The sequence below is a fragment of the Lathamus discolor genome, chromosome 6 (genome assembly GCF_037157495.1).
Source record: "Lathamus discolor isolate bLatDis1 chromosome 6, bLatDis1.hap1, whole genome shotgun sequence".
Taxonomy (NCBI): Eukaryota; Metazoa; Chordata; class Aves; order Psittaciformes; family Psittacidae; genus Lathamus; species Lathamus discolor.
The window spans coordinates 90,284,374-90,311,321 of NC_088889.1; the positions used below are offsets into that span (position 1 = coordinate 90,284,374).

At 45.9% G+C, this 26,948-nt stretch overlaps 2 protein-coding genes across 7 annotated transcripts in view; one reads left to right on the forward strand and one right to left on the reverse strand.

Moving 5' to 3' along the window:
* Positions 1–26,948, reverse strand: part of SSTR5 (somatostatin receptor 5) — a 46,823-nt gene that overhangs the window by 2,936 nt on the left and 16,939 nt on the right. The window contains exons 1-5 of one of the 6 annotated variants that reach the window (XR_010613785.1): positions 14,694–14,720; positions 13,844–13,921; positions 13,568–13,632; positions 10,087–10,179; positions 510–645 (exon numbers count right to left, since the gene is read on the reverse strand). The gene's annotated coding sequence lies outside the window, so the exon portion shown is untranslated. The other 5 variants (XR_010613787.1, XR_010613786.1, XR_010613789.1 and 2 more) reach the window with 5 other exon arrangements.
* C1QTNF8 (C1q and TNF related 8) lies at positions 1,194–10,671 on the forward strand. The gene is made up of 3 exons (XM_065684772.1): positions 1,194–1,470; positions 8,780–9,025; positions 9,758–10,671. The coding sequence occupies exons 2-3, from the start codon at positions 8,800–8,802 to the stop codon at positions 10,303–10,305; spliced, it is 774 nt and encodes a 257-aa protein (XP_065540844.1). The 5' UTR covers positions 1,194–1,470; positions 8,780–8,799; the 3' UTR covers positions 10,306–10,671.

A 26,948-nucleotide genomic window follows, 5' to 3' on the forward strand; every position in this document is an offset into this window, starting at 1 on the left:
ATTCCCAACATAAGTCATCCACAAGCCATTTGAGTTCTCCCTTAACTAACCCAGGTCACATACGGCTTTAAAAGTTGTTTTGATTCTGATTTTATACGCACAAAACCCCTTTCCCACCATGACAGCCATCTCCCTGCTCTGAGCTATGGAGGACAGATGACTCCTGGGCAGTGGATAAAGCAGAGTGGAGCATTTAGGAGCTGGGACAGAGATAGGGAAGACCTTAGCTGAGATATCCCCTGCCTGGCTGGGTCAAGAAGGAAAGGGAGGGTTTGAAGGAGCTCTGATAAAGCAGAGGTCCCCAAGGCACTCTCACATCATCACTCCCTAAGTAAGGCAGAGACTGCTTCCAAAAACCTGACCCAGGCAGCACCACTGTGTCCCCATGGACTGGTGGAGTGTGGAAGTGTCAAGGCAGGGCAGCACACAAGGACTGCAAGGGAGAAGTATTCAATGCACTAAGCTGTGACCTGAAACGGGGAAGGGCACTGCAAGAGGAGAAATCACACCTTTCCCCTCCTGATGTTCTTAGGACAACCAAAGCAGTGCTTTTCGCTTTCAGTCTTAGTGCGGGGATGATGCTGGAGCTCACGCTGAGTGGAGTACCCATTTCTGTTAAATTCCTCTTTTACAGTTAATGGGAAGCTTTGCAAAACAGAAAAAAAGGAATAAAAACCCCACTAAAACCACCAACAACAAGAAAAAACCCAACCCTGGTTTTAGATAAAGCCACCAATGCCTTTTTTCCAAGGGCTGGAAATAACCAAGTGTACAATGTCAGCTAAGGAAGCGCAGCCACTGAAATCATCCATCACTGATGCAGTGCTACTGTGCCCCAAGCCAGGGACTTGTGCCATCCTCACTTCCACCTTTGCCTGCACCACTGCAGGAGCAGTTTCCATCACTGTGCCTCTTCAAGGGGCTTTTGCCACCGTTACACCTCACGCACAAAAGCCAGTGGTTTTACTGTGGGGTTGGTATTTTTGTTTCTCTTTTCTCCTGCCTGAAAAGATGCTGAAATCACCCAAAGCAGAATGATTTCCATGTGATCCCAGCACTTTCCTTCTTGGCTGGAACACTGGATGTGGTTTTGGGGCTGTGCTTTTCTCGATACATACTTCTTTATTCACAGATTTTTTTGGTCTTCGTTTCCATCCCTGTGAGAGGCACCGTGCAACGTGACAGACTGGCTGGGAGTCCTCAGGAAACTATAGCAGGACAAAAGCACAGGAGCCCAGCACGAGTTGATGCAAGCAAAGGAACAAGAGAAAAAACCCTGCTTTGACAAACAACCCAGCTGCTGGGCTTCGTAAGGAGCAGGACTGACTTTCAGTGTTTCATTTGGACTCCAGCTAGGAAGCTGCAGCCGCTACTGGGAAGTCAAGAACCTGAATGAACAGCAGCTTTCATATTATGCATCCTGCTAAGCAACAGCAAGGAAAGTAAGAGACGGGGGTTCTGAGTTACAAGGTAAGTTAAATGGGTCTGAATAAGTTGGAGGGAGAAAATACTATTGCTATAGGGAATAAAGTGTTCCCAACTGCAGAAGCAGGTTGCTCGGGTGAGTCGCAGAAAGAGGTGTTCTGCTTTGTCTTGCTTTTTCTGCTTCCCTGCAGCAGGCAAAGTGCAAGGCCAGGTTATCACTGAGCTGGCTTTAATTTGTTCCTACTGACATTCCTTGTTCCGTTAACCACTCATAGCATCGTTCTGGAGTGCTTTCTCCTAGTCCAATTTTGCTTGTAGCTCTGGCTGAGCAGTGGGATGGGGATGGTGCCTGTTCTGCTGCAGGAGCCCAGGGCAGGAAAGTGCCAATTCCTGGCATCTTCCACAGACAGGGAGACTTTGAGGGCATTCTCTTTCTCCACCCTCATCAGGGAGCTGCAGCCACTTGCAGCGTGCTGCTTGTGTGGTTTGCAGTGATGCCAGGATGGGATGATCCTGATGCTGCCAGCACCCATATCCTGGGGCTCCCATCCATCCAGCTGGGACAGGACCCGCTGCAGGAGTGCCTCTGCTGCCTTATTTCAGCACACAGGAATCCAGGTTCCCCGAGTGAGTGAGTCAAGCAGCAAGCTGCAGAAGAAAGCGGCTCTTCCTCTGGGAAGGGTGAGGAGGGCTGGGAGCCATCCATTTGATCGAAGTGATCTGCTCTATCAGAGAGGCTGCCCTGGGAATGACTTACTGTAACTTGCTTTATGCCTCAGCAGCGCTGGGCTGAATCACAGCCTGCGCTTGCCACAGAGATGGGATTGCTTCCAAGGAGCCGCCCAGCCCAGAGCAGGGCCATTTCCAGGACATTGCGAGCATGTTCCTGGCATTGGAATTGCAGGCAGGGATAAGGAGGAGAGAGAAGAGCTGTTTGCTTTGGAACCAGCAAGCATCCTTGCTCTAAGCATGATAATAACCCCTGTGACAGACCAGGAAAGGCAGTACTATGCAAAGATGCAGGTACCAAGTGCCTGTGCCTGTTTCCAAAGAGGAACAGGCTCTCCTCCCACAGGGTCTGCAGGGGACTGTGTTAAATCCATACAACCCCCCAGGTCAATGCCAGTAATAGGAAGGGATGTTTGCTTGGAATGCTTATCTCTTCCCGCACCTGATCAGTGAAATCTCAGCTGGAGACAGCACTTGATAACCACATGAGGCACTGCTGCTCATAGGGACAGAGGAATTTAGGGCAATTCACCTACATTGGAAATAGGCTCACGCTAAAAAAGGACCAGAAAACAAAAAACAAACCACATAATTAGAAATGGAGCTACAAACTCACTGACCAAGTGCTCACCCGAGCCATTATAAACATGGATGCAGACAACACACCCTGGACCTCTCCATGGCTAGATCCTGGCTTTGCCTCCATTCCTGCCCTGCTCAGATCTGGCAAGGCTCAAACCAACCCAGGGCTGGCTCTAGCAGCGCTCTCCATCCCTCCTCTTCATCACTTCAGTCCCTTGTACAAACATCATGGACAAGAGGGTGTTAAACATCGGTCATCTGCAAACCACTAGACAGCGGAAATTCTTACACCACATTGCTTTTTGACATCCAAATATTCTTGTCTGCAAGCCCTGAAGTCACTTCATGGCTGCAGACAGGCTCCGGATGCTCAGCTCGAGTGAAGCATCCCTATGGAATAGTGTCAGAGAGGAGCTGCCCTCTGGGCAAAGGAACCCCTGAGCTGCCACAGCTTTACCTTGGAAAGATGCACGGGCTCCTTCAGTGTTCTGGGCTTTCTACAATAAATTGCTCAAAGAAACTTTAGATCCTCCTGGGGAAGAAATTAAGAGAGATCCCAAACAAGTCACTTCCAAGGGGAAGTTTGTGTCCAGACAAACCCAGCGCTAACGCTGCTTCGTTTCCTGCTGCTGGTGATCAAGGAGCTGTGGAGCAGTCAGGAGGATGAGGCTGGAAAGAAGACAAAAGGTAAAAAGCCAGGACATTCTCCATCGCTGGAACAAAGCCCAGGTGGCTGACACATCCCTGTGTTTTCCATCCCTGAGGTGCAAAAAAGGTTTTAGTCTTGACTGCCCTCCTGGGTTTTCAGGCCCAGATTTATCACTGATTAGAACGGACAGTGGCTGGTGTTGCCTTGTGCACTGTGCATTTAAAGCAAGGGTAGTCATAGACTGCTTTGCTCAGTGAAGCCCTAGGAATAACAGGAAGGAAAGCGTTAGCAGAAGTTTAAAGTGCAGCTCAGGGATCCAAGAGCAATTTCTGCCTCATGAGCTCTCAATATCGCAGCGTGAGAGCTCAGCACAGTTATTAATGGGGTTTATTTTTTGAGCATCCCTGCAAGGTGAGGACACAGTTCCACTGCAGCCAGTGAAAACACAGGCAGGATAGATTATGGTAGGTCTGTACCTTGGATGTGACCCATACATCCCACAGGGACTGCTTGCAGTGGAACAGACCAGACAAGGTTTGACCAAGATGAAGGTTCAGGTTGTAAACTCCACATTGCTCACCATACAGAAACCTTTAGATCCAGCTTCGCCTTCTTGCTTTGCTTTATTTTCCCCTGTGCAAGGAGCAAGTTGCTGGTTTTGCAGATATTATAGGGATTCCTTATCACTTCTACTGCCAAGATAAATCACTTTATAGCAAAGTGTTAAAATCCTGCAGGTACACAGAATGATTAAAAAGCTTTGCATGAGCAAATGCACCTCATACATAAGCTGTCTACCTTGAGCTACAAGACTGGACACAATCATGAGCCAAATAAACTCAATTAAGGTGCTTTCTCCAGCTGTAATAGTGTCAGCAACATACATTGTAAAAAGTTACACACAAGAAGAATGAATCACATCATTTAACTCCTGAACTGGAACTAATGGTTTCTTCCCTTCTCCAGCAAAGGGTTGTGATATCTCTAAAGCCCTGCATGGGAGGAGTTTGGCTTTTTTAGCTGGCAGACATCAGGAATGTCAAATATTACTGGAAAACCATCACTTTTGATGCAGGTTATTCATAGCAGGTGAAAAAATATGTAGATAAAAAGCTTGATGGATTACATTTGAGTTATGGTACTTTAAGGTCAGCACAGAGCAAGTACATGGTATTTAATTATCTGTTGAGCTTTGGATCGAGCATGGTAGACAACAGTGTCCCCGGCTTGGCTGCTGCATCCTCACCAGCACTTTGAGACAGCAGCCAACATGGGATTTGTATTACTCAAAGACAGAGATGCCCCTTTCAAAGGAGTCTGAAAAACAGGAGTGCTTGACTTTAATGCAAGGAGACTGCTATTTTCACTTGCCTTTCCTTCTTGTTTTGGGCCACACAAATACCTGAACGAACAACTCCTTTGGGTAATATGTTAAGCGGGGAAAAAAAGGGAAAGAAAGAGCAAACAGATGCTTTAAAGCTTTAGCTAAATGGTGGTTTCAGTCAAAGCAGCCTTTCATTATGTTTAAACACCTCTCCAACAACAACATGTATCCCAATGTTATAATGAACACAACCACCAGCCAGCCTCATCACCTAGACGCACTGAAATTGGCTGCCTTTTCATCAGGGTTACGCACCTCACTTCACCATTCATAAATCCTCATTTTGCTTGCCAAAATATTGCCCAAAAGACCAATTTGCCCATTTAGCACATGCAAGATTTCCTTAGCATCAGATTAAATCCATGGCTGGTTTCTGGGTACCATCTTGGTTCCACTTGCAGAGATTATGGGAACAGTAATGTATCTTGACACTACTGATTGCAGCCAGTGAGTGTGCTCATTTTGCTTTACAAGCATTCTGCAAGAAGCATCAGAAGCATCAAAACACTTTACATGCTTCTACATATCACCCCAAGCTTTGGAAGCATTTCAAGCTCATCAATTGTCAATCGGTTGTTTCAAAATGAACCCAAGCTACAGCAGAGCTAAAGAAGCTGAACGGAAAAAGCTGGTTTGAGAGAGGAATGATTGAGATCATCTTCTTGCCCTCGAGTGAAACATTCACAGTCTGCAAAGTTTCCGAAGACAGGAGACCAGTTTTCACCCAGCCATTGGGATGTCTGCATGGCTGTCATCAGCTCCAGGCTTTCCTATCCAATAGGAAAACCAAGATTCCTGAATTGAAGTAGGTTGATGATTTGCACATCTTCCTTCTATGGAAGACAACGATTTACACCTCCAGTTGCTTTCAGAATGCTCCTATCCAGTTCTAGAGAGGTGTCATGAAGGATTGACCAAGAGGAATGTATTTAGTTTTGTAACCTTAGAGCATCCAGTGCAGTACTAATGAATAATTTCAGGCACCAGCATGCTGGATCATGGTGGGAAGAAGGATGGACATCCCTCTGGTGTGGGGATCTGAACAATGTGCAGAAGCAACATCCCAGAGTGTGCCTGACGAGCCATGGCCATAGCCCAGCAAAGCCCAGCTCATTTGCTGTCTCCCAAAGATAAACCTGTGCAGCTGAAGTCAAATTCATCATTGCTACATTTGACAAGAGAAGATCGCAATAATTATCCTCAAGGGAAAAACACAAATGGCTAAAACCAGCCTCTTGCTTTACCTTACGGATCTTAAATTCTGAGCTTCATCCTTTCTGTACCTTCTGTTTTAAAGCGCCTGATTTGACTTCACCACCACTAGAGTTATATTTGCTTCTCCTCAGAAATTTGGCTCAAATCATTCTTTTCTCCACATTGACAAGATCTTGTTACAAGGAAATCCTTACCAGGTTTGTTTCCTTTCCTCTGGCACATTTGATTTCTCTGCTTTGAGGTTCTCCTTCACCTGATGTTCTGGCTTGTGCTGGATGTCTTTCAAACATAATCCCATACTGCTGAATACATCCTTCCTTTCTTGCAGTCCTCTTGGACTCCTTCCTCTCCACCTCTTATTTTACTGCCTGGCCTTTGTCTGTTACAAGCAGACCGCATATCTGAAACTCTTGTTTATTCACAGATACCATTACGGTGTTACCAAACCACAGATATTGCGACCAAATCCACATTTCTGCCGCATTAGTGAACCAACTTCACTACCTTTTTGAAGGAAAAAGCAGTACGGGTGTGAATCGATTGGATTGTTGCATCACTTCCCTTCCCACCTCCCCCAAATGCAATTCCTACCCAAACTTGAGTAATTGCTCTTCATGAATCGTGCAAGTGGCCACAATTTCTTCGATGGGTACTTGCATTACTGAGTGCGAAATGCGCACAATCTGACACTGATTTTTCACCCAGACTTCCTCCCCCTTCCCGTTCTCTTCTAAAAATAGGAAAATCATTCAAAGGGAGAATAATGGCCTATAAAAGTGTAATTTCTTCATTTTTATGAATCCTCTCCCTTCTGCCCATTATGAATACCCCTCTTAATGAATGCGCTTTCTCCTTCATGAAGGTATTATGGGCAATTACATCCTCCGGTTTTAATGTTCTGATAATGTAATCAATCGCCCTGTACTTTATCCCCAGGTTATTGACTACCCACTCTCCTGAGGATTAAATAGCTTTTAGTCCCAAAGAGGATATATTGCCCCTGATTGCCTGGAGCTCTGAGTGAACTTGGGGTTTTCTTTAGACCATTATGTATATGCACAAGCTTTCACTGCAGAGGAGACCCCAGAAGCATTATGAGCACCCCAAAAGCTCTCTGCAATGGGAACTTTCTGTTCTGGTCACATACAGGCTGGTTATTTATGACCTGCTCTCCATTTAGACTTACATTGTGTTTCTGTTCCTGTTTGGTAGCGCAAAGGTGGCTTAAGAAAGGAACGAAAATTAAAAAGGACTTAACAGAAATGAAATTCAGGCCCTAAACACTGATCTAAAAGGAACACCGATTCCTCCTCAGACTTGCACCTAGAATGAGGTACCATTATGAATAAGAAGGATCATTTCAAGTTATGACAGATTTGATGAAAGAACTTTCACTGCTGTCAGGAGGGAAGTAGTTATGCTGCTGCTAATGAGTATTCATCAGGTTTCCAGGGAGCTGGATTACACCAAGTAATAAAATGTGTGAATAACAGGTCTTATAGGGCAGGTAAGAACTAGAAGAAAATGTCTCCAAAGAACGCTGCTACAGTTCAAGTACCTTGCTTATACTGACACTTGCTTTTCATATTTACTCAACGGGTCCATTTTGCACACAGCAAAGCCTGTGCAGAGCTCCAAGGTACAGGGTGCCCTGCCACCCTCTGAAGATGGGACCCATGCGTTCACTGAGCTATTTCTGAAGTCACATCTAGCTACTGCCATCCCCACCTATTCCAGGAATTAGAGTGGGTAGAAGAGGAGCTGTAAAAGCTGTTCCCAGCCTGAGGTCAATAAGAGTCCACCTGACTAATTAGATTTTGGATAAGACCCAAAAAAGCACTGGTCCAAAATGCATCTCCTATGAAACACCACTGCCATCAGTAGAATGACACTAATTATACATGGTATGAGGGGGGCAGTTGCCAATCTCCTGCTCCAATCCCTCCTTAGGAAGAAGGCTGATGGGGAGCTGGAGCAAACTCACCTCCTTTGCACAACCCAAAACATTTCCTTTCTCTTCATTTTGGCCAGTATTCAGGGCCTTTGGATCTCATCAGTAGCAGGTGAAATTATCTCAAAACCCAGTGTCTATTTGGGTTTCCAAAAACCCAGCAGCTATTTGGGTTTCCATTCTTCTCATTGGATAATACAAAGGGAAAAACTAAACAAATTCTCATGGGAAGACCATGACAAAGCCACAAACTGCTTGGTGAAGTCACCTTGGAAAGAGGTTATCAGCGAGAGGCTGTGAGAGGCTAAAGAGAAGTGCTTTTGATTCCTTTTCATTTCATTTCCCTCCAGGTTTTCTCTCAAAGAGCCCCCAGACCAAACAAAACCAACATGCTTAGGCTCAATATTGAAATAAAGATAATTTCCTGCATCTGATTGAGTTTTTCAGGATGGTGATGTATTAACCAACAGAACCTTTTACAAGGGCTGGCCCAACAGCAGCCAGGCAGTGAGCATGCCTAGAGCAGAGCTTGCTATGACAGCTCCAAGCGTCTCAGCCTTAGCTTCTGCTATCAGCAGGTTGTGGTTGGGTTTTCCCCTTATGTTTACCTGGTGTCCCTTGCCAGATATTTCAACTGCAGGTAATGGGAGGCAGGGATTACCTTCTCCATTGCTTGTAAACACTACACAGTGGGGCCCCCTTCCTACCTGGAGTCTCCTGGTGCCACTACAGGATAAGCTAATAATTAATCAGAAGAATTGTACTTTGTGATAGCATTAACAGATGGCCCACCAGAAGTTCTGATTTGAATCACTGTGTTAATAATGCCTGTTCCTTTGCCTAGTCCAGCTGGCTCTGCTGAAGATGAGCCCTGTGCTTCTCCTCTTCTTGGTGTCCATTGTGAATGTCGGTGCTGTGCTGGAAAAGGGTCTTCCAAGACAGGAACCACGGCGCCTGTCATGTGTGAGATGCTGTGGACCTTCAGAGCAGCCCATCTCCATCATCTCCTCACGATACACTAGGATGAGCAGTGACCCTGCCTATTCGGTACCCAAAGTCCAGCCCACTATAGACATCACCATCCTCAAAGGTGGGTAGAGCTGACTACTGTGATAACATCCTGTATCTTACTTGCTCACCCTCATTTTGTATGCTGTGCTCCTCCCTACACCAAGAAACTCATCCATTTTATTTATCCAGTCTGTAAGTGTGTGCAAATGAAAGGGTTGGCAATTGGTTCTAATCCACAAAAAAATAAAAACCCAGAATCACTGCAGCTCAGCTCACTAAAACACATTTACAAAGGTCATCATGGGATTACTAAACAGCAGAGATGGGAACCAGGAGAGATGCTCACTCACTTTTTCCTCTGCATATTTTGTGTCTCACCAAGGCAAACAAACAAAAATCAAGTATACAAAACCAGAGATGTGCCAGGAATCCTGTGAGTGGGAACACACAGATCAGACAAAGCCAACCACCTTGACCAGGCCCAATTCCAAGCTCAAAAATCAATAACTTCATGCTATAAACCCTGCACTAAGCGGCTGGGTTCATGAACACTGGATTCATGTAACCCATCTGGTCAGGGCATGAAGTTCCACTATCGAACACTGACGCAAGCTCAGTGGAGCCAAGCCTTCCCCTGGCATTTTTATCCTTTCGAGAATCAGGAAGGTGCTGGTGTCTGACCAATGTTTCCAGATATCTGTGCTGGATAAAGTGTTTTAGAAGCCGCTTTGCTGTTTGCCTCCAGCAGGATGTATTTGCAACCTGGACTTCACATGCTTGTATTTGACTAGGTTTTCCTTCATGCTTGCAGGTGAGAAGGGAGAAATGGGAGAAAAAGGGTACCCTGGAGCAGTTGGGAAGGAAGGAGAAAGAGGGCTACGTGGCTTTAATGGAAGGAAAGGACAGAAAGGCCAGCCTGGCCCACAAGGCCATTCCTGCAAGCAACTCTATGCTGCGTTCTCAGTGGGTCGGAGAAAACCCCTTCATAGCTCAGACTACTTCCAGCACGTCGTTTTTGACACCGAGTTTGTGAACCTCTACCAGCACTTCAACATGTTCTCGGGGAAGTTCTTCTGCTACGTGGCAGGAATCTACTACTTCAGCCTCAATGTCCACACCTGGAACTTCAAGGAGACCTACCTGCACTTGATGAAGAATGAGAAAGAGGTGGCCATCCTCTATGCCCAGCCCAGCGACCGGAGCATCATGCAGAGCCAGAGCCTGATGCTGGACCTGCAGGAAGGAGATGAGGTCTGGGTGAGGATGTTCAAGCGGGAGAGAGAAAATGCCATCTATAGTGAAGAGTCTGATGTTTACATTATCTTCAATGGCCATTTAATCAAGCCAGCTGTAGAGTAGCCATTCATCAGCTTTAGGCTCAAAGCTTTGGCAGATACATTAGTGTCTTCCCTCTTAGAAACCCACGTCTAGTTCCACTTGGAATGACCACAGACCTCCTGGCCTACTGGGAGGCTTGTCTGTCCATGCCAGGGACATCTGTACGGATGGAGGTGACTGTTTCAAGGTGATGCAAGTTACTTAAGTACTGACAGTGCCTTTTGTACCCTGGGGAAGTGAGACAAGACACATGCAGAAGGCCCCAGTTCTGCAGCCTTACACAGGTCCCCAATAACATCCCTAAAGGGTTTGCTAAATTAGTAGCAAAACTTCAACTTCTTTGCTCTGCTTTAGAGAAGACATTTTAATTATACCTAAGGATCCTCCTCAGACACCAGTTATTTGGGTGCTAGTTGAGGTATGTTGCTACTCATACAACAATACTCAAGTATCTTTGCGGTGTGCAGTATTGCTGATAAGCACCTACACCAGGTCTGCTCCACTCAGGTAGGCAAGAACTCACCAGTGTTAAGAACATGGTTTTGCACAGTGCATTTACCCCAAATTACATTTTTGTTCCTTTTCATGTAATATTCTGAGAGCATAATGCTAGAACTGGATAAATAACAGCATAGCAATCCGGCAAAGCTTTTTCTAAGGGACGTTGTTTGCTAGGCTTCTGTACTGCTACCAATACACAAGAACATACAGCATGGTTGGGAATGTGGGTTTTCCCATTTTGAGGAAAATTCTGGGCCCTGCCTTAGGATCCAATTTCAGAGTGCTCGTTGCCAAGCTGGAATTTGAGGCCATGCTCATGTCTGAAAATTCCCACCTTGTAACAGCCTCATTTCTGGAAAATAGAACTGGAAAGACAGAAGGTGCTTTCCTGCAAGCAGTGATATTTTAGGCCATTTCATTTCTTTCCTCCTAAAAGTATTACCGACCTAACAGTCAAAAGGTGCATGCAGCAGCAAGAAGCATCATTTCCCCTCGTTCCTCCTTTCCCAGCCTCTTGGTTGCATCCCAGGCCATTCGTATGAAGCATATATGACAAGTTCTTGCTAAGGCAAACTGCTTCACTGCTGTACCTCACCCACCCACAGCTGTTTGGAAAAGTAACTGAAATAAAGATCTTGCTTTGAGTACCCTGGTTTTGTTTATCTTGTCTCCTAAGGCTTGTCAGAGTAGAGGGCTAAAAGCACTTGACTGAACATCCAGTCCCATATGACAGACTCACATGGCAATTGCGTTACTTTAATGCTAAAGGACTCAAGAAACTAGACTGGCACCTACCCCTCTCCTTGCAGGGCAGTAAACAGCCATCACCAAGTACCAGGATACAGAGAAGTTCATGCCCCCTTGCTGGAAAATGACTACCAAACCATTGAGATCTCACCATCTTTGCAAAGATGGGAACTTTTAAGTAGCTTGCCTACAAAGTAAATGCATAATCAAAATGGGTCTATAAGCCTTAAAACATCACCTTTGCTCTGCCTTCCATCACAGCCAGCAATCCTGAGAAGTGGGAAGCTTGCATAGCTTTAAGAAGCATTCCCAAGAGCATCTTATACAGATCCTCCACTGACCTGTCATCATCTATTCCAGCTGCTTAGGTCAGGCCATTGAACAGCATTTCCTTCTCACCCTCCTTCTAAAAAAAGCTTCCTAAACAGCTGTTTCCATTAGGGTGATGGTAAAAGCCTTAATGGGTGCATGGCTTTTTTGCAGCACACCAGTTAGTTCTGAAAGCAAACACATGCACCACCACAGACCTTGCCATTGCACTGGATTCAGCCAAGGCATTTGCAGACTGTTTTTCTCTACCCATGTATCACATTTGAGAGCTCCAAGTCTTTTTTTCTCTGTTTTATCCCTAATTCTTAATCATCTCCACTCAGACCCAGATTTTGTAGCTGCAAAGTCACACTCTGAGTGCAGGGTACCACTAGTGAAGGATTTCATGAGATGCCAGTGGTGGAGCAGGGATTACTTGCTGAGATGGATGCAGTCACAGGGCTGTCTAACTTTCTTCACATATCAAGTGGTTTCACTACAGCTTTGACCCACTCCCATCTCAGTTCCTTGCATTGACTATAATTAAAAAGGAAAAATAATGATCCCTTTGGAGTTACTGACAGTGCTGGAAAACACACACCCAGAATGTGTTCATATCCAATCTGCAATGAGCTTGGAAAAGTTAATTTATACCAGGAAGCAAGCAAAAATCCATCCATCCATATCACTATATATATACATTTCCATAGCACCTAGATACAATTAGATATAGCCTGTTGAAGCAACAGGGCACATTCAAAATGCTCATGACTGTGGCATAAGCAGGTAAATCATAGAATGGTTTGGGTTGGAAGGGACCTTAAAGCTCCTCCAGTTCCAACCCCTGCCATGGGCAGGGACACCTTCCACTGGAGCAGCTTGCTCCAAGCCCCATCCAGCCTGGCCTTGAGCACTGCCAGGGATGAAGCCTTTGCAGCTTGTGCAGCCTGTTCCAATGCCTCACTGCTCTCACAATAAAGAATTTTTTCCTTATATTTAACCTAAAGTAATTGAAGCCACATTGGTTTCAGGTGCAGAATAAGCTTTCAAATAATAAAAAAGTTATTGGCTTACACATATTCTTCAAATTGCACATTTTTAGCGTAAAAGAACAGGAAATCTCAGCCTGAAGTGCTCTTTGGGGGAAAAAATTGAAAACTCTTAAAACCTTAATGCACAAAGACATTCCTCCTGCTCCCTTTTGAATGCATTCATCAGGTTTGCCCACCTTCAAGGGCTGGGACAACAACCCCTGCATAGGGAAGTTCAACGAGCCAAATCCAAAGCACAAATATTTGAGAGGTGCTCATCAACATACAGGCAACATGCCGTTGTCTCTCTTACATGCATAGTTTAAATCCCCTTTATTCCCCAGTAAAGAGTGGCTTGGAAACTAAGCTTTGAAGAGATGAAACTGAGGGCTAAGTACTGAAATCTAAATGAAAAGGAAACAAGCTTAATTTGTATTTATTTTTCCAATTATTTCCCTAAATTGGCATTTTGCATTTCTTGCTTTGAAGTAAGCCATCAGGGGTCTGTCATGTTTTTCCAATGCCTTCAGTGAACAGTATTACAAAGAAACAACAAAGCTCCATCAGCTGCTAGAAACCCTAAGTGCATTTTAGGACATCAGCTCTCTTGCATGTCCTCAGCCCAAGATCCTTGCAGAACATGAAGCCTTCACTGTACAAGGCACCAACAAACCAATTTGCCTGAATAACCTTACCTGTCCTTGGGGCAGGGGCAGAAATAGAGGAAGCAGAGGAGCCTCTTGAGATCACAGACAAGGAGCTGTAAATGGAGAGCAGAAGCCTTCCATAACAACAGAAAGACTACAAAAAGCATCAGAAGAGAAGCATGTACCCCCAAAACCACCTCCTTTGGTTAGCATAGAAGGATTAAACTAGACTTGTAGACAACATGCCTTCCATTTTCTGACTGCAGGTCTTACTAGCCCAAACTTTGGCGATAGGGAGGACATGAACTCATCTAACATCCTCACCTTTATTTCTGCAGCATCAGGTCTCCAAAGGAGCACCTCAAGAGGAGGAAACATGCTGGGACAGCATCTGTCCTTGTGCTAAAGAGGTGACAAATGCAAGAGAGCAAGCCAATGACCTGCTTATATCCACTGGAAGCATGGCAAGATTTAGGTTCAATATAAGGAAAAGCACTTCAACTAGAAGGAGAATCAAACTCCGCAAGCATGAAAGGCAAGCTCACAATGCTAGGAAGCCTTCAACAGCGTCCTAGGATCTTCCAGGAGTAATAAGGGCAGGAATACAGCACATAGACACACACTGCCCCTTCAACCTGCTTTTCCTGCACATTTTAGTTTCAGCATTTTTACTGAGAAAAGCCTGAAAAAGCCACAAGAAACAGCTCCCCCAACATCCCCATGTGAAGAGGCTGAGTCAGGCTTGCCTTCACTTCACTTTAAGTGTGTTTCAGCTGCCATTTCCAATATCACAAACCCACACATGAGAAATCCTGCAGCACAGCTCAGTAATTACTGAGGACCTATCTGCCCCATTGAACCCTCTGCTTAAACCTGTCTTATGACTCCCTGATAGCCTACCCTTCCCTACATGAGTGCACTAAATGAAGCATCACATTATGACCTGAAAAACTTCTGCAAAGCCCTTACTCAGCTCCATAATTGCTCTGTAACTTGTTTTCTGCTCATTTTCTGTGTTCCTACTCTTGTAGGTATAAGGCAGAGAAAAAACCTTGCACTTACAGACTTACCCTAAAAGCACCGCTTCACTGAGTGCCAATGCAAAAGCATGCAACTTCTAACAAAGTGAGTCTCCTTACCCTAAAAACTTAATAATAGCACAGACTTTTCTTACCCTTATCTTCTCACTCCTGTTCTTTCCTAGCAACAGAATTAGATGGTGTCTCTTGAGCTCCTCTTTATATGGAGAGTCAGCAAATTACTTGGAGCCCACCTGAATCTCATTAACCACCCGAGGGGCTTTATAAGGCAGCAATTAAAGTTCAGCTGTCTTTTGGGCTTGCTGGATGAGGTGAGTTTTGTGCACGTTTGATGAGTAGGGGTTTGGGGAAAGAATATAGCTGAGAGTACTCATTTAATGGATGGTGGGGAAAGATCTGTATTTCATAATGTGATGGGTATGATTATGTCTTTGCTGTTATCTGTGATGAGTTGCAGCAATACTGACCCAGGAAGGTGTTACAAGGGCCCTTCTTCAGCTCTGTTGCTGCCCTGCAACTTCTGCCCTGGCAGAAGACTTGTTTTTACAGAACTTAGTGATTTTTGTGCACTCCTTAAAGAATATTGTAGTTACTCAGGAATACTCTCATGAAAGAGGTATTAAAGGGCTTATAATCCTGCCTGTGACAACCAATATTCAGGCTGATAGCTCTTAGAGTGCTATTAGTGCTCATTATATCTGGTAGAGCTTGTGACTGGCCTTGATGCCAAGTGGCATCAAAGAACTAAGCCCTCTGTAAGCTTCCTGTTTTCTCTATCAATTGTTCTGTTTGTGCATATTTGCTTCTGGTCAGGCCCTGCTGCTCTGTACTGTCACTTCCATCAAAGTTGATTAATCTAATCATAGACTCATAGAATAGTTAGGGTTGGAAAGGACCTCAAGATCATCCAGTTCCAACCCCCCTGCCACAGGCAGGGACACCTCACACTAAACCATCCCACACAAGGCTTCATCCAACCTGGCCTTGAACACTGCCAGGGATGGAGCACTCACAACCTCCCTGGGCAACCGATTCCAGTGCCTCAGCACCCTCACAGGAAAGAATTTCCTCCTTAGATCCAATTTAAACTTCCCCTGTTTAAGTTTGAACCCAGCTTGTTCATTGACTCTCTCAGACTGTTCTAGTGAACTGTAATGCAGAAGTCATCTACTTCGAGAGCCCTTCTCATAGCACATTGAGTCCCAATAAACAGAGCAGCAGGTGGAGATTAGGTCTTCATCTTGCTGTAGGCTTAGCAGTGGATCTGAAGCAGAGTTAACTGCCTTGCTTGCACTCCTGTGATGGTAATGAGTAGTTAAAACCAGGTGAGAAGAGGGCCTGTGAGGGCTGATGCTGTCCCCTGAGCTAAGCCCTGAAGCTCACTATGTGCTTGTGCTATCCTGGAGCAAGGCTGTACTCATCCTGCTACTGAGAGCTTCATAGCAGCTCTCTGAGCCAGGATTAGGGCTGCAAACCCTGCAATCTTGCTGTGTGTTCTTCAAAGATAGCCCAATTCCTTGGTTTGATTTTAACCTGCCACAATAAGCCATCCGTTAGTAACTGCTGCAATCACAGCTCTCTTCTGGCTGACTGTAAGCTTAGCAAGGACTGTGAGCTTGTGCGAATCAGCTTTTTCCTAGCCAAAGGAGATTGGTAAAATCCCTGTTCTGCCAACTTTCACACAAAATGTTAAATTCCCCTGAACTTTAGCTATTTGAGTGCTTTTTATGACTGTAATTTCTCCGAATGGGATCTGATAGCAAACACGCTTCTCCATAGCAGCAGTTCAGTCCTGCTCATCTTTGTTCCCATCCTCTCGCAGGCTTATCTGGGGTAAGGAAGCTGTTTCTGGTACAGTTTCATCCCTGCTCAATTTCTGGAAGAATCCTTCTCTGTCTGCATAAGAACAAAAGGAACCTCTGCCTTCAGTAGAGAGCTTTCTTTCCCCCCCCAGTAAGGAAACTTCTATTTTACAACAGGAACAGGCAGATAACATCAATGCCGATAAGGAAACTAAGCAACAAATAAAGCTAATGGTTTGCATTTGGATGAGTTGAATGGAACTTAATGATTTTACTAAGAACCTATTCACTAACAAAGATTTAAAGTAGCAGATAAAATGCAGGAGATAGAAGAGGAAAGTGTTAAAACAAACAGAAACCACTTACAAGCCAGGGAGCAATACATAGCTAAAAGGCAGAGGACTTTGGCCTGCACATGCTGCTTCCCCACCCTTGTTTGAGTCTGCTGGATTAGGAGGCTGGGAATGGCAGTTCCCAAACTATCGGGCTGAGTCTCCAGTCAGAGCAGCAAGAGGTGTCCCAGGATAGGCTGGGAGCCTCTTAAGTTACTCTGGAAGAGATGGGACACAGGGAAGGGGTTCCCTGTCGTTGCCCCGAAGCTTGGTGATGCCTCTTTCTCCTCCTGCACCCTCATTTTCCATGGTGGTTTTAGCTTTCATGGCAAAGATCCAAGCATGCAAACTGCAAACCTGCGTGTGCTTGCTGCCAGTTCACCCTACCTGGCTCCTCGGCACCTTTTCTTTGTCTGATTTAGGGAGATTTTACATGCTTTCTGCTGGCCAGGTTTTCAGTTGGAAGTCTCTTGGTAAAGAGCTCACCCACTGTGTGGCTGCAATGGGCCAGGACCTATCTTCTTGTGGAGAAAGCTTCAAGCTGGTTATTTGTGTCCTCATAGCACCGAGTCTGGCCATAGCAGATGTGGGCAGAGCTGTATCTGCCTGCCAGCCCTGGCTGCAGCACAGGGATGGGCAAACAGGGATGATGAGTTAGCGGAACCCCTGTGATGATGTGGAGATAAGAGCTTTGCTTCACCCCTTCCAAACCAGCAGATGTTTTCTTGACAGCAGCTGCCAAAAGCAGCTGCAGAGGACCTGGGCACCCTGACAATTGCTGCCATACGTTGAGCATGACAACCTAATGCTATTTGCAACTCCTTTCTTCCAGATATAATTGCGTTAAAGCCAACTCACAAAGAAATTGCTTCCTCTCTTGGTTATGGGAGGAGCAGGCACTTTTTTGCTGGCTCAGGGTCCTGAATGTTGCTCTATGAACAAGTGACAGGTCTCCTGCCTTTGCCACCAAAAGGCAGTTTAAGGAGTGAAAGATCTGGTGCAGGAAACAAAGGAATGGCCACTGGGTTTGGGGTTTTGCTATTCTAAAATGCCAGCACTGCACAGCAGCCAAGCAGCTGCCTGCATGTACCCAGGGAATCGCATCACCCTGTTTCCAAGCAAGGAAGAATGCAAATCAATTACTCCACGAGGTCATTCTTCCCTCTGTTTCTCTGTGCTTTTCATGCTTTGTAAGGCAGAATTCTGATTCTCCCATTGATTGAAAAGGCACCTGTATGGTGAAGTGTAAATCACACACTGCTATATAGATCTTGGATGGCAGGTCCAGGCAAGCATCAGCATCCAGGGAATGAAATGGTGTCTGCCTGGTCTTTAGGGAACTGTCACTCTAATTTGGGATGCCTGGATCCCATTGATAAGACTTCCTCTGAAGTGGCCTGGGCAGGACTCCCCATTGCTTCTGCTTTCAGTGCTGGGTAAAACCAAGGAGGGAAGGAAAATACCCAAGCTTTCAAACTCCAGTAAAAAGCTTTTAAATTGCACAGCTATGGACAAACACTGGTTCTGGACCCAAAACCTGCTCCTTTCTGTAGGAAATGATCCATGGAACCAAGAGAGCCACTAAGCAGGATGTGGGTATTAGCATCACTGCTGCAGCATCAGCTGTGGTACCTTACACCACACACTAATGGCAGTTACTCCTCGGGATGGAGGAGATAACTGATAGCAGCATAATGCTGCTGTGGTGAAGCTTGCTGTGTGCAAGACATGTCATCTGCTGTACTTAACATCTAACGTATTCCAAAGGGAGCTGCTGCAATAGGTGATGTGGATGCCTGCTCCTCCTTGCTCTCCTGCTGTGTTTCCTGTGCACGTCTGGCAGTGGTGCTGCATGGCTTGGCTTTATTATCCATTGCAGAGAGAAAGTGAGCCTTGTTGCTCTCCTGAGAACAGAAATGCAGGGCTGGGAGGAATATGTACTGTAGGAAACATGGAAAACCTACCAGGCATGTTTAATTTGGGATGCTACAACAACTGTGTTGAGCCGTAGAGGTTCCTTGCATAACCTTAGCTTTAACAATGGACACTACTTTAGTTTCTCTCCATCATGTTAAAACAGGGACACTTAAAATGGGCCTAAGCAGCTAATGTATTATTCCACTATGAAACAGAAGAGTTTAGTGCTGTGAAGACCTGAACTTAAAGTGGGTCAGGGCTAAGAGAGGGTATTAATGCACTTAGGGTTTTGGCAAGGACTCCTCCCCAGCCCTGCTCCCATCTGTGAAGGCTGAAGGAATAGCTGGTGCAGGTTACACAGCTAACCCAATACAGTCCTCAGTCATTCCCTCAGCTATACCCCCCTGATCAAGTTGAAGTAAAATCAAGCAGGTAGGTAATGGAACATGGCCTGGATATAGCAAATTCATGGTGCCTGCAGTGGTCAGACATGGTCTATTACTGGAGATGATTCAAGTTACTGTGTCCTGTGGATTTCAGGTATTCAGTGACAGGTCTCCTAATGGTTTGCATGCTGAGAAGTGTTTCATTATCAATACCTCTGCTGTGGCTGTATTGTGGGCTCAGTATCTCCCAGTGCTGGTGTGTTTCACCTTTTATTATTCTGAAGTGGAGCAAATAACTTTTATTTGGTATGCTAACCTCATCTAATGGAGTCTCTGCTCATTAAGAATAGTGGTTATAATGTATCAGCTATAAAACCACTAATCACATTTATTTAATTACTGGGGATGTTATTTGTTAGGGGTTTTGGGGAAGAACACAGTGGGTGTTCAGAGCTGACAGGTACCATGTACTCTGTCAAGCCAAAATGCCCTTTCCCTACTGAGACTCTGGGCAAAGCAGCTTGTTTGCTCCATATGGCCTGCAATGCTTTTCTGCCAGTGCAAAGCGATTTAGCACCCACTGCCTTCACTGAGAACTGGCTGAAAGTCAATCCAAAGCATCTCAGGACAGCCCTGTGATGGACAGGATAAATAACTAGGTGATCCATCCCCAATACCGGCAGTGATGATGTCCCTCCTGTTCTGTTGCGCCTTGTTCACCTGCAGCAGGAGCTGCTGTCTCTGGTTGCCATTGGGCTGCTCCTCTTGTGTGGAGCTGAAGAAGCTGTGAGGATGCTGCAGGTCTCTGAACTGCCTCATGGTCTGACCTTTTGCTAAACCACTGAGAAGGAAAATATCAAGTACTTTTATGATGAGGTGATATTTGTCAGAGGCTGAGCTGCTTTGCAAGTCAAGTATTAGGTCTTTAAAATGCAAAAAGAGTTATGGCACTCAATATAAAATTCCCCAAATGCTTTTAGTTTCACACTGAACAATACCCTGTGGCACTAGATAAAATACTGTCCCAACGTGATTTATGTGCTGAATAGGATCCTGCTACTATCGAAGTTAATTGCAGAATTCATCTCTCTCTGCCTGGGATCTGGTTTGCATCTTCAGGAAGGGTCCTATAATCTCTTATCTGGAGGTACTGGGTTGCAGCCTCAGCCAGTTGCTGAATAGTGTTTGTCCGTTCACATTTATAACCAAGTTAAATATAGCCCCTCTTTTTGTGCAAAGTAGCTTGTGCACAGCAAGTCTTAGTGCAAAGAATAGCTCAAATAAAGCCCTTGAAGGATTTCAGGTGCAATAGCCTGTCACAAGCCACAGAGCATAGAGCCTTGTGCTGCAGGAATTGTTTCAGGCCGCTCGAGCTTGCGGTGACTGTTGCTCACTGGCTATGACACACGCTGACTTCTCTAGTGCCACACGTTTGTGCTTTTAGTTTCCCTCTGACAATCAGTTTGACTGGAAAAGTCTTGGTGACAGCCTGTGTATGCAAGCTCCTATTGTGCTGCTCTCCTTAATGCTTACACTCATGAGAGCATAACAGTAACAGTGAGATTTAGTCTTGAGCACTGTTCTGACTCAGACCTGTGTAATTCATTCCTCCCTCCTATTTGGCTAAGCTCAGTCATTCCCAACACTGATTTGAGCGCAGGTGAGAAGTGCAGGGATGTGCCAAAGCTATCCCAAGTCTGGTTAACCAGTGCGACATCAAGACATCCACCCAGAGCCATTCTTAACTAAGCTTTGCACAACCTACATCTTCCCTTCTTGTTTTTGTCACATTAAAAGTAATGCAGCTAGTACCCGTTGAGAGATGTCCCATGAAATAGGGGCTTTTTGCTGACCTGAGACCCATCCCTGGGCCAGCAGCAGCCTTCAGGCTGGGCCAGCTAAGATGCCACAAGTGACCAGCATGGCCTGGGTGACACAGCTGTCACATCAGCCAGGGCCAACACCCCACTCTGCTCTGTCTCACTGAATTCAGACAGCTCGGCTGTGTCATATTCATCTCACTTACTTACATCTCAGAAGTCTTGAGACTATTGGGTTTTTTTTCATCTTGATGTGCTTTGGAATTCTTCAGCATTTTAATCAGGTGATTAGGATCAGCCTCAGCTTTCAAATTGCACCTTTTAAGAACTGGGGAAGGAGGATGGTTGGAAAAGGGGAGGAAAAAAGGAAGAGGAACAGCTTTGTGAATGGTCTTATTGCGCAGTTCCCTTTTCCACGCATTTTCTTTCGTGCTCTCTGGAAATTGCAAGTGCTCCTTGCTGAGTGCATCTCTGGCAATGTTGGCTTCTGCCTACTGAACAGTACGGAGGTGGTTTAATATCCTATTGGGAAATTTCTCAAGGGATTCACAAAGAATAAAATCCACCCACCAGCAAGCGCTAGGTCCATCACTGTGAGACGCAAGTGGTTCATAGACTTCACTCTGGCCTCATGCACAGCAGTGAATTTCACCTAAATGAACTGCCTGAAGTGATTCAAGATTAAATTCATGCTGGTTTTCGCTGGGATCTCTCATGCTGGCTACCAGCATTACAGAACCTGGTCAAGGAGCCCAGCCTTGAAGGCAGGGTTGATGTTGCCCTGCCAATAAACCCATCCCTTTCAGGGGTGCAGAAACCTCCTATTCACATTGCTTGGCTCAGGCTGTGTTTTTCAGCTCAGCTCCACATTTATATCGTGGCTGCGTCAGGTCAGAATATGATGCAATTGCACTTCCCACACATAAGATTTTACAGGTGTTGGAGAAATCCATATACAATTTGGTGATATGAATTTATTCCATGTAAATGACACTTCACTGCACTGATTTGCTGTCTGGAGTAGTCAGGCATATGCACGTCAGGAAATAAACCATTTGCAAGGCTGAGATGTGAGGCCCATCAGACCTCTGTCTATCACCTGGCATATGGGACTGGATTCACACATGTGGCTAAATGCAGCCTGTGGTGTGAGGCTTAATAGCGGTGCAGAAAGGAAAGCAGAATGATCGCATTAATTCTGGACGCCGCACAATTAATTCCCCCTGCCCATGGCAGCGACTGTCATCACGTCTCTTCAGAGCCAGCATTTCTTCTCCTGACATGACGCTGCTCTGGCATGTGCTACCTGCCTTTGTTCTGCTTGTCTGAAGCAGCAGTTTTGCAGGGAAGTTGGGATGTGACATGCACAATCTCTCCTGTTGTGCAGAGCTGCTGCAGCCCCAGGGTATACGTGATGGCCATGACTTACATGCATCAGCCTGAGATGGTAGGAAGAGCCCATTGCAATGTGTCATGTTCTTAATTTGAGTAAATATGTGTCCTTTGATTCCAAGTCTTGTTATTTTATGGTAGCCAGGTATCATAGCCAAGCACAGACTGAAAGATGCTGTCAAGATGGTGAGCTTGGATGATGGACCTGGACTCTGAAGCCTCAGACCTTCTGTGTGGTGTTGCCAAGAGCCCTTCGTCTCCACCATGGTTTTGTTTCTGCTCTCTGGCCACATCTAGGGCTGTATATTTGCAGCACGTGTGCTGTTGAGTCAAACTGAGACACAAACTTCTCTGTTGGCCTCACATGCCCAGAGGACAGGACTGTACATCCCCTGTAGCACCCAGTTCTTGTCAGGACTATTGTTTTTCCATGACCCATGTTGGAAAAAACCCAGCACTACAGCAACTCGGAAGGTTCATCCTAGGAAATGGAAAATAGTCTAAAGGAACAGGACATATCTGGTGTTTGGGGTGACTTACTACTCAAGGTAAGAAAACTGGACTGAAAGCTTAAAGGCTCAAGATACAGGTGGTAAGAGAGCAAGCACAGAAAGCTTTCACCTTCGGTGACTTTTCAGGGAAAGATGAAGATATACAGAGGATTAAGTGTTACGAGATTGCAGCAGGAAAGAGAGAAAACACAGAAACCCCAGAGCATCATCCATCTCATAGCAACAAAGCTGGATTTAGATGAAGTTATTCAAACAACACAAAAATGTCCAGGAATAAATGTGACATCAAAACACAGTGCAGGTTGAGGTGACCAGATAAGACATTTCAGGTGACGGAGATGGTGGAGCTGGATAAGCTGTTCTGGAAACAAACCACACGGGTATAAATTGAGCAACTTTTGCCTTCTTTCTGCTTGCAGAAGGTAATAGGCACTGAGGAGGACCGTGGAAGGCTAGAAATAGGGCCTTGCTGCTGTATGTACCAAGGCTGCGCCAGGACCCTGCATCACAGGAAGCATTTGGATCCCAGTGTTAACCCAGTCCCTGGGACCAGCAGCACACAGAGCCTCAGGGAACAGAGATGTGGTTTTAGCAGATGATGCTTAGGATCATGCTGGTTCCAGGGAGGTTTGCATTAAGGCAGGCATAAGCAGTATTGATCTGGGAAGCTGGACTACCATTAACTGCAACTTGAAGGGGGAAGGAGTGAAAACACCATCCTTAACTCTTGCTTGCAAATCCATTGATCTCTGGATATACTCCTGCCTCAGGCCTCAGTTCAGATACGCTCCTGGGTATTGTCTCCCTTAGAGATGATGCCAGTGATATCCCTACTGAAACCCAGGAGGTCAGAAGTCACCCACGAAGCACGATTAATTTCCTGACCACTCTGATATATCCACCTGGAAGCTGCCATTTGGAATTGCTCCGTTCTGCAAATGCCACTCGTACAAACTGTGTATGGGACTTTCCCACCTCATTTATACCCATTTTTATTGCAATAAGAAGCAACACACTTAAAGGTGCTCCTTTATCCCAGCTCCTGCTTGTTTTACTTCTGCACACATACTTCAGCAAAGCCCTTTGGTATCCAGCCGTTGCAAATCTGTTCGTTGAGGGGTCTGCAATGAATCTCAATGCATATTCATAACTGGGGCCTTAAAAAGGAATGGCAACAAGCTAATGTATTTTTTAGCCTTGTGAAGGTCAGATGGGCGCAGGGCAAGTATCCCTTGACCTCCATGTGCTTGTGGGTGTTTGTTTTCAATAGAAGCAGCTAGAGAGTTAACATTTGCAACGCTTTAATGGATCAAAGGGGCGGCCAAGAAAGGAGTGTTTAAAGCTGAGCAGGGAGTTTGGATGTGAAGAAGTGTCTGTCGAGGTATTAAAGATGTCAGTCAATCCCTCAGGCTTAGTGAGTGGATTGAAAACGTGTAAAAAAAGCCCCTAAGTGCGTTGGGGAGTGTCACTTCTGTCTCTTGCTTCCTGGGAATGGCTGGCTGGGAGGACAGGTTTTCGTCTGGATTTGTCAGTCTTTGTCAAAGCATGACATGTTTTGATGAAACGTGCTCAGAGATGCTGTCAGCTTGCATCCTTTCCTCTGAAACCCGCCACCAGGCTGCAGGGAAAACCCGTGTCTCCCCATGTACAGGGGACTATGTGCTTCGTACAGGCTTTGGAGAAGGAGCCAGTGTGGCTTTTGAAGGCTCAGTTCGGGTCTTGTTGGGATGAGAAGAGGGTCTGCAGGAGCCATGGAGGAGACCTGCAAGGAGCAGAGCTGCACCCATAAAATAAACCCAGAGCCAGAAAAGGGCTGATTTACACCGAAAAAGAGCCAGATTTACACTGAACTGCTTTATCCTTGCCATGCTGCTGATGCCTCAGAGCCTAACAGGGCTGACCCAGGGGCTGGATTCTCCCTGGGGCTGGGAAGGAGGCCCTCTTGGCTGCGGTTGCTTTTGTGCTTCCTCTTCTAACTCCTGCTAGGGACAGGCATTTGTTATGAAACCAAATTCCCCAGCCAGCTGTTTGTTGGAAAGGTCATTTGGCTGTCTTATCTGCAAATTGATGCATTGAAAGCTTTCCTAAATTTGCTCATTAAATATGATGTATTGCAACAATATCAATGAAAACGTTGGCAGGCTGCTTGCTGGAACATCTATTTCCTGGCAACTGTGGTCCAGATCCTGACCCAAGGTTAGTGGGGTGCAGAGGTGGGGAAGGTCTGGCCCCTGCGCAAAAATGGGACCAAAAATGATACCTTTTTCAGACCAAACTTCATTCTTGTAGCACACGATGTGACACTGACTGCAGCTGGTGCTGTGCAAAGCTCCCAGCATGGCCCAGGTCAGGTCTATAGATCCCTCCAAGGGGGAGGACAGTCACAGTAGAAATAAGATGGAGGTGAGGCAGATCCGAGGATGAGAAGAATAGAAGAAAAGGCTGAAGCTGCAGGAGAGATGATAAAGCAGGAGGAAGGTGTGGGAATGCCTCTGGGTGTCTGGGACTGAGTCCGACCCGGAGGAAAGGCAAACCGAATGCAGTCAAGAAGAAATCTCCTGTCGCTAGAAGAAAGACTTCAGCTCCCTGCAGGACATTACTGCTCCTCTCAGAAGCCACAGGATCTGGGACACAATTCATGTCCCTGCCCGTGGCAGGGGGCTGGAACAAGATGAACTTCAAGGTCCCTTCCAACGCAAACCACTCTATGTGAATCATAGCCCACACCTGCTTCCTAGCAGTCCTGCACTTCGTTTTTAGAGATATTGTGGCTGTCTGCATACAAAAGGCATTTCCACAAGTGGACTTTCAGCCACCACTGTCCTCCCAAGAGGACTGTTGTATCTGAGACCAGCTTCCCAGCTCCCCCCATCAGCTCCCAGCAGCAGCTGGTGAGTGGAAGGGTGGCGATAGGAAGGATGCCCCTGTCCCTCTCCCCTCCACCAGCCTCCTGTAGCCATTTGTCAAAGCAGCCCGAAATGCTTTGTGCTGAGGTTTTCAATTAGGGAACACAAAAGCCTGTTTAATAAACTCTTAGAGGCTTGTTAGCAGAGACATAATTAAGATTAATGTTGACTTTGGACCAGAGGAAACAGGGCTGAAAGTGAATCAAAGCAGGGCTGACAGTTTCCACCATTAGGATAATGCAAGAATGAGTTTGCTTCCTGCAGTAGCGGATGGTGTCAGGTGTATTGCTATGCCGGAGGGAACCCTGCTTATATCTCCCTATTCTGTTAGAAGGCAAACATTACTAGGGGTAAAAAGCAGTTTTCTTCCTCTTGTTCCCCGAAGCATGCTTAGGCACAGGCAGCTGTTTTCACAACAGCTTTGCACACTCAAAGCCCAGGCAATAGCAGGTTGGAATAAAGCTCCACTCTTGGGGTTCCCAATGAACCGGCCGATTGATTTCTGATGCTTCCCCAAGGCTGTGATTGCTGGTAGGAAGGATGCAAAATGAGGAGCCCCAGCACACAGGCACAACTACTGCCTGCTTTCCAGGCAGGTCTCAGCTCTTCATCTGGCAGTAACTTATAGAGAGGCAGCTCTGTACAAGGGTTAGACAGACCGAGCCAGCATCTGTGCATGCACAAGAGCATGGGGCAGCGCAACCTCTGCATCCCCTGCTTGGGTCTCAGTTCTATCAGTCTGTTTTTTCAGGTGTCTCACTATTCCCTTCTGATAAAACTTTTCTGGTGAATTCCAAATCAGATCAAATTCTACAGAGGAAGGAGAGAAATAATCTTTGCTCTGCTAATGCGATGCCAGGTTTTAATTCTTTCTTATACATCTTCATGCATTAAAGTCCTTTTTTTTCCAAGGCAGAAGATGGTCCTGGCTGAAGTCATAAATCAAGCCACGATAAGTGGCTGGTAAAACCCACAAGCACTCATATACTGATGCCAGTGCCTGTCAGCTGGGTTTTCAGGCATCATCTGGCCAGCCATACACTACACCCTCCAGATTGACTCCCACACATGCTGAGCTGTCTGGTATATCCACCAGAAACCACACTCAGTGGTTTCAGTTCCCACTTGTGAGCATCTAGAACCGTATAACACTGCCTTCAACAGCTGCTTTCCCTGCCCCAACTCTGGTGCCCAAATGCTGCAACCCCCTTGTCCTGTCAGAGGGCAGAGAAAGGCATCAGAGATAACAGGAGGGATGGGCTGCTTGGGGGGTTCCTAGGTGGAGAAAAGCCCCTTCTCTACTGAGTTAGGAGGCAGAGGGC

Excerpts from the sequence above, each read along its gene's own strand:
- C1QTNF8 (XM_065684772.1), top strand. The coding sequence starts at position 8,800 with ATGAGCCCTGTGCTTCTCCTCTTCTTGGTGTCCATTGTGAATGTCGGT. Across the intron at positions 9,026-9,757 it reads AGACATCACCATCCTCAAAG|GTGAGAAGGGAGAAATGGGA; the intron begins GTGGGTAGAGCT and ends TCATGCTTGCAG.